Source organism: Paroedura picta, chromosome 1, assembly GCF_049243985.1.
Source record: "Paroedura picta isolate Pp20150507F chromosome 1, Ppicta_v3.0, whole genome shotgun sequence".
NCBI lineage: Eukaryota > Metazoa > Chordata > Lepidosauria > Squamata > Gekkonidae > Paroedura > Paroedura picta.
The window spans coordinates 125,060,457-125,066,805 of NC_135369.1; the positions used below are offsets into that span (position 1 = coordinate 125,060,457).

General features: G+C 45.9%; 1 protein-coding gene across 2 annotated transcripts in view; it reads right to left on the minus strand.

Annotated features, from left to right (window-relative positions):
- CRYBG1 (crystallin beta-gamma domain containing 1) overlaps positions 1-5,885 on the minus strand; it is a 139,140-nt gene extending 133,255 nt beyond the window's left edge. Inside the window, exon 1 of one of the 2 annotated variants that reach the window (XM_077302895.1) lies at positions 5,264-5,885. In XM_077302895.1, coding sequence (XP_077159010.1) covers positions 5,264-5,625 — 362 coding nt within the window. In that variant the 5' untranslated portion in view covers positions 5,626-5,885. The remainder of the gene's footprint in view (positions 1-5,263) is intronic. The other variant, XM_077302886.1, reaches the window with a different exon arrangement.
- Positions 5,886-6,349: the final 464 nt, after the last annotated feature.

The following is a 6,349-nucleotide window of genomic DNA, read 5'->3' on the forward strand; positions in this document are numbered from 1 at the left end:
CAAAGTTGGAGTAGGGGACCATTTTGGCAGTCCCTGCAAGTCTAATATTAAGTGGCAGCCAAGTCACATGGATTTTCTGCAAACTGGTGAACTTAAGAATTGATTGGGATCACTCCATTTGGAGGACAGAATGCAGTTGTCATAGAATAGGCTTTAAAAAACGATAAGATCACAATGTTCTGCATCAAATTATCAAATCACAAAGAAAATCACATCAATCCACAAGAAAAGGCAGGAAATTAGCATTACTATGCAGCTGTGCTGAGGGATTAGTTAAAAATGTCCCTACCACTTCAATTTAGTGGCCCAAGACTAAAAAAGCTCTCCAGAGCTTCAACCTGAGAATTCTCCCCCCCCCTTCCCCATTCATATTATGGCCCTATCCAAAATATGATGGAGTTGCAGCCAACTTTGCACAGGTGCACATGCACACGTTACAAATGATCAAAACTTGCAATGACAGTGTCAGTGGGTTCTATCATGCATTCTGTACACTCAGCGTGCCCCCTCCATTTTTCACAATGGCTGATAACACATCAGAGAATCCCTAGTGCTTGGCAATTTGGAAAGCAGGGCTTCACAGCTGCTCATCAGTTTCAAAAAAGATTTGTCACTTTCAATATCTGGTTTCCTTTGCCTGTGTTCTTTTCTGTTCCTGTTCATTCAATGAACTAATGATAAAATGCATGCAGAAAACCTGTATCACAAGGATTTTGATGGAATGGAATTGTTGGAAACTACTGCGCAGTTGCGATAGGACAACCATGTAATTTTTTTCTAGACACCACACCCACATGTCACAAGTGGCATTCCACTCCAATTTAGAAAAGTACATTTTTTAAATTGTAGCTGCAGAAAATTGGAGGGGGGGAATGGTGGGTAAGGCAGACACAGAAACCAAAAATCAAGATTAAAGACTTACTGCACTAAAAAACTGCAGTAAAATATGGGTGCATAACAGGCTAAAGTAAAGAAGCACAGCAAATATTTTCATTCATATGACTTTGCATGTGACTACTTTTAAATCTGATTTGCATGCAGCCAGGAAGAAGTTCAATTTTATCTTTAAACCTCATATCTTTGAGGCTGCATTAAAAAAAAAACTGAGTCACAAGAATGCTTGCTTCATAAAATGGTGGAGGGAAGCACCATATTCTCAACCCGACTGATCTCCAGAATGTATCTTAATTGGAGGCTGAAATCTTCGCTTCTGGGCTAGTGGCAGTGCTGGGTATTTTTAATCTCAGACAACTGCACAAATCTACACAATGGAATACCATACAGTCAAGATAAACATTATGATGGTGATGTAGGGGGGGATAACCATGAGTAATAACAGCACAACATTTATGGCAAACTTGTTTCACTTTTTTGTTATGATAATGATATATAACTAAGCAAGAATTACATTTTACTGACCTACTTCTAGCCATTTAAAGATGTTAACAAATGTAAAGTCATATGGAAAGATGATGCTGGCTGATACTTCTAAGCATTTCAAAGAGATGCAACAGTATTTATATATTCTTGGCTCCACTGACTTCAACAGACCTAACAGTACAATCCTAAACAGAGTTACACCATTTTAAATCCCTTGAAGTCATTTGCTTAGAAGGGCAAAACATTGCTTAGGATGGCACTGTAAGTAACAAAATCCAAATCAGAAACTTAATTTTAAAAAATGCTGTAACATTAATCTGAACTCTTCACTAACAACATAGATATTTTCCAGAAATAGAGAGGAAAATTAGAACTATCTAAAGCCTAGGCCACCGTTCGATACAAGGGTACTTTGTAGTCTTACTAAAAGTATGTAAATGTAAATTAAGTGTACGTATGTTAGAATTAAGCCTCTTGTGGTGCAGAGTGGTAAGGCAGCAGACATGCAGTCTGAAGCTCTGCCCATGAGGCTGGGAGTTCCATCCCAGCAGCCAGCTCAAGGTTGACTCAGCCTTCCATCCTTCCGAGGTCGGTAAAATGAGTACCCAGCTTGCTGGGGGGTAAACGGTCATGACTGGGGAAGGCACTGGCAAACCACCCCGTACTGAGTCTGCCATGAAAACGCTAGAGGGCGTCACCCCAAGGGTCAGACATGACCCAGTGCTTGCACAGGGGACACCTTTACCTTTACCTTTATGTCCCAACGGCCCGAAAAGCCCTGTTGCCACCTCTGTGACAGAGCTTTGTGACCCACTGGGAGGCTCCCACTACGAGGGAGCGGGGGGGGGGGGCGGTTGGGAGCCCTTAGACCCCTTTCAAAGCCCATTTTTTAAAACAGGCTTTGATGCCAATTTTATATATTTCTGTTTCTACTGTAGTCTTTCTACATGAGGCTTAAAGTGACTATAGGTTATGATCATTAACACAATAACTGGCAAGTGAATAAAAGGTGTAGATAAAAAATAGCTCTACTATTTTTATGAAGAACACATGATGCAATAATTATTTGCTACTATTTATTTGCTTCCTTCAGTTACTTTCACAAACTTACATATTTTCAACTGTGTTTTGCATGGAATATTTTCCATTTTCTGTACATGCACAAATACACCTATGTCAGATGCACATTTGGGACTTATTCTAAGTAGGATATAAACATATTTTCTTCCTGAAAATAAACATTGTTATAAAAGTGTCAGTTTAACAACAACAGTTGTGGCTCATATTTGAAATTGTTTATTCTCAGCCTCAAATATTTCTGGGTGCATTGGCTAAGATACAGTTCCTCTTGTGAGTCACTGACTGCTTCCACCAAATATTTAAGGATACAATAAAGACCATTTATGTCCTGGTGCACATCATATGGTAGCACAAGTATATAAAGAAGAGCTGTTTTTTTGTAACCTACTTTTCACTACCCAAAGCAGTTTACAAACACCTTCAACAGACATCCTGTGAGGTAGGTGGGGCTGAGAGAGCTCTAAGAGAATTGTAACTAGCCCAAGGTCACCCATCTGACTGCATGTGGACAAGTGGGAAATCAAACCTGGTTCTCCAGATTAGAGCCAAGTGCTCTTTAACCACTATACCACTGTCCCTATGGCTTCTAGCCTGTCCAATTTATCTATTGAATGTGTATTCCAGGGGTAGTCAAACTGCAGCCCTCCAGATGTCCATGGAATTGTAGTCCATGGACATCTGGAGGGCCACAGTTTGCCCAACCCTGATCTATGATGTTACCTGAACCTGCCATTGAAGAACCAGGCCCTTCCACTGCAATGAAATGCCAGTTTGATTACCCCTGGTGTATTCCATCAAGAAAATCAGAGCAGCATTTCAACCTCATAACAATCTTCCAAGGTAGATGAAGCTGGAAGATAACGGCTCACTCAAAATCAGCCAGCGAGCTTTGTGCTGAGCAGGGTGTTGAACCTGAGTTTCTCCTCTTGGAGCCCAATGCCATTGCACCAGCCTGGCTGGCAGCATCATGAGGCTGAATCTGCTCTCTAAAGTACAGGGTAAACATAACTGGAGGGCTTGAACATTCAGGAGCAGCTGTTCAGCGTGAGGTACAAAGGCACAAAAGGAGGAAATTCATCATATCAGAAAAACAAACAAATACCCTGAGTAGGGAAGACAGCACATGAACAACATTGTTTTGATAAGAATATTTACTGTTTCACAAAGTAACTGACTGCCACAACTCAACAGCTTCCATTCACAATACACTTAGAATTAGTCCATATATGTACTAGTAGCAATCATTTTCAAAGTGTAATACTCAATCCAATGCATTGTTTATTCAAAAATCTCCCACTCACTTCAGAGACTCCCATGAAACAGGAATGCTGAGTATATCTTGGCATTTCCCCACAGTGCTAAGGTGACAGAGATAGGGTTTTAAATTGGTCTCCAGGCCCAGTACTGACAAGGCAAACCCACTGCTTGACCTCAGCAAGACAGCTTTATCATATGGCCTACCTGTTGTTGCTTTATTATTTAATTTTGCTTTTTGTGTGTTTCAAAAGTTTCCATATGATGTTACCTGAACAACATTCCATTCAAAAGTTTTGAATTCTATTTTGTGGGTCACCTCAAATATTAACATAGAGATCTGATTATTAAGTGTCCAAGAAATAAGCTGTGTTGATTTAAATCAGATTCATTTTCCAGTAAACATAGTCAGGACTTGTCGATTAACTTACCTGACGCTTAACACAAAAGAGACTGTGCTGCCCAGTGTCACATAAGATATGAAGCACCTTGGATACTTCCATTTGAGACAGCAAGCAAGAACACTGATGGGCAGATGATTCAAGCACAGACAAACGGAAGCACTTCCACTGATGCCTAATTAACCTATCTGTAATTTATCACCACAGGATGCAGTGAGGTCCACTAGCTTACTTAAGCATTACCCACATGATTGTTAGCGCTGATTAACCATGATGCCTAAATGAAACCTCTAAGTTCTGGCCAAGTATCCCTCTGAGCTAGTTACAAACCAACACATAATAGTGCATCATTTTCAGCCCTATTCAGCTGTTCCTGTTGGAAGTAGAACACTGAGGTAGCTAATTCTTACAATACGCCAGTGATATCATACGTTGAACGTATTATTAATTTGGTGTATGGCTCACACTAACGTCTACTCTGCTCAAACTGGGCAACCCCCCAACAAATTTACAGCTCCTTTGCAAATATTTAAACTAGACTCTCCTTTCATTCTTAACCTACCCAAAGCCAACCTAAACAAAAGTCTTCTACAAGTTCTAAGTATGAAAGGGTGGGAGGAGAAAATCTGTTCAGTCTGTTTGACAAATGGAAGGTGAAACGTTCTGCATTGACTTCCCAAGAAAAACTTTCCTTTACATTTAAGCACTTTAATGCCACTGAAGAAGGACCACTGCTAAATGGGATGGGTCCTATCATGTCCTAAAAACTGAACATTTTTTGAGAAAATAGCCCTGTTAAACACACCGGGTCATCATAACAGCTTTGCACTTGGGTCTCAAGTATGAACCCTAAGGTAAAGTACAAACTAATGAGAGGCACTGGCCATGACAAAGTAATCCCAAAGTCAACTTTCTTGACTAAGCAGACAACGTCGGAGACAAAAACCACAGCGCTGCGCCTTTAAGCCAAGCGTCTGGGAGCTGTCCTGCACTTGCTGCTCCGTGTATTTCAGCCAGTCCCGCCTCGCTGGGGCCAACCGGTGCGCTCGGCTCGTTTGCGGAGAGCACCTGCCTGCCTGCCGAGCCCCTTTCACAGGGTCGACAAGAGCAGCGCAGTCCGCCTCGCTTCGCCTCCGCTGCGCGCTCACCTGTCTGTGGGGGTCGTGGGCTCCGAGGTGGTGGCGGCGAAGGTGAAGCTGGACGCCAGAGAGAGCGACGGTGACGCCGGGGCGCTGAGCTGGCTGCTGTCGCCGCTGGCCTCGGCACCCGCCGCCGGGCGCTCCTTGTGCTGCGGCTTCTTCTTCAAGCGCCAGTTCCCGAACGCCGAGCGCTTCTTGCGCTCTCCGCCTCCGGCCGGGGGGCTGCTGAGGCGCTGCTGCCGTTTGCCCTGAAGAGACGGCGACGGGCACGGAGACGGCAGCGGCGTCTCGCGGTTCGTGTCCGGCTCCGAGTCCTCCGACTCGCTCTTGTGGAAGAGCCGCCCGAACCTCCGGAAGCCCCCTTTCTCCATCCCGTGCGCCCTGGCCCGCCTCGCGGCACCTCAGCCCGGGAAGAGGAGGAGCAGCAGCAGCAGCAGCAGCAGGCAGCCCGCGAGCGCCTTCGGCGAGCAGAGTCCGGACTGGCTCGGCGGCCCTTCCAAGGCGCTTCTCCTGCGCGCTCTCGAGGAGCGCCTCCTAAGGGCTGCCCGCCGAGCTCCAGCCCTGGCGGCTGAGTTGCCGCTCCTGCTCCAAGCCACGCCCTCCCTCGCCTCCTCCCTCGCGGCTCCCGAGAGACAGAGAAGCCTCTCGGCGGCGTTACCCTGCGCGCTGTGCCCCCCTCCCCTTTCCACACAAAGGTCTGGCGCGCTCCACCTGCTGCCGGTGCCCTTCCCCGGCCCGCTGATCGCTATCTCCCCGGTAAAGACAGAGCGGCAGGAGTGGGGGCCCTGTGTGTGACGCAGGAAGGGCGAGGTTGCACTTAAGGCGCGGCCAGGGCGCAAATTAGGAGCTCTCCGCTTGTTGCCTGATGGGCCCGAGCCTGGCGGGTGACTTGAACCCCTTGTGCAAGAGCTGCAGCGGCGCTCCGAAGCGCCCTTGGAAAACCCCAGCTGCGGCTCGGGGAGGCCACAGACCCCGCTGCGCTCGGCTTTGTGGAGAAAGCCTAAAAAGGTAAAGGTATCCCCTGTGCAAGCACCGAGTCATGTCTGACCCTTGGGGTCACGCCCTCTAGAGAAAGCCTAGAGGGGCTTTAATACT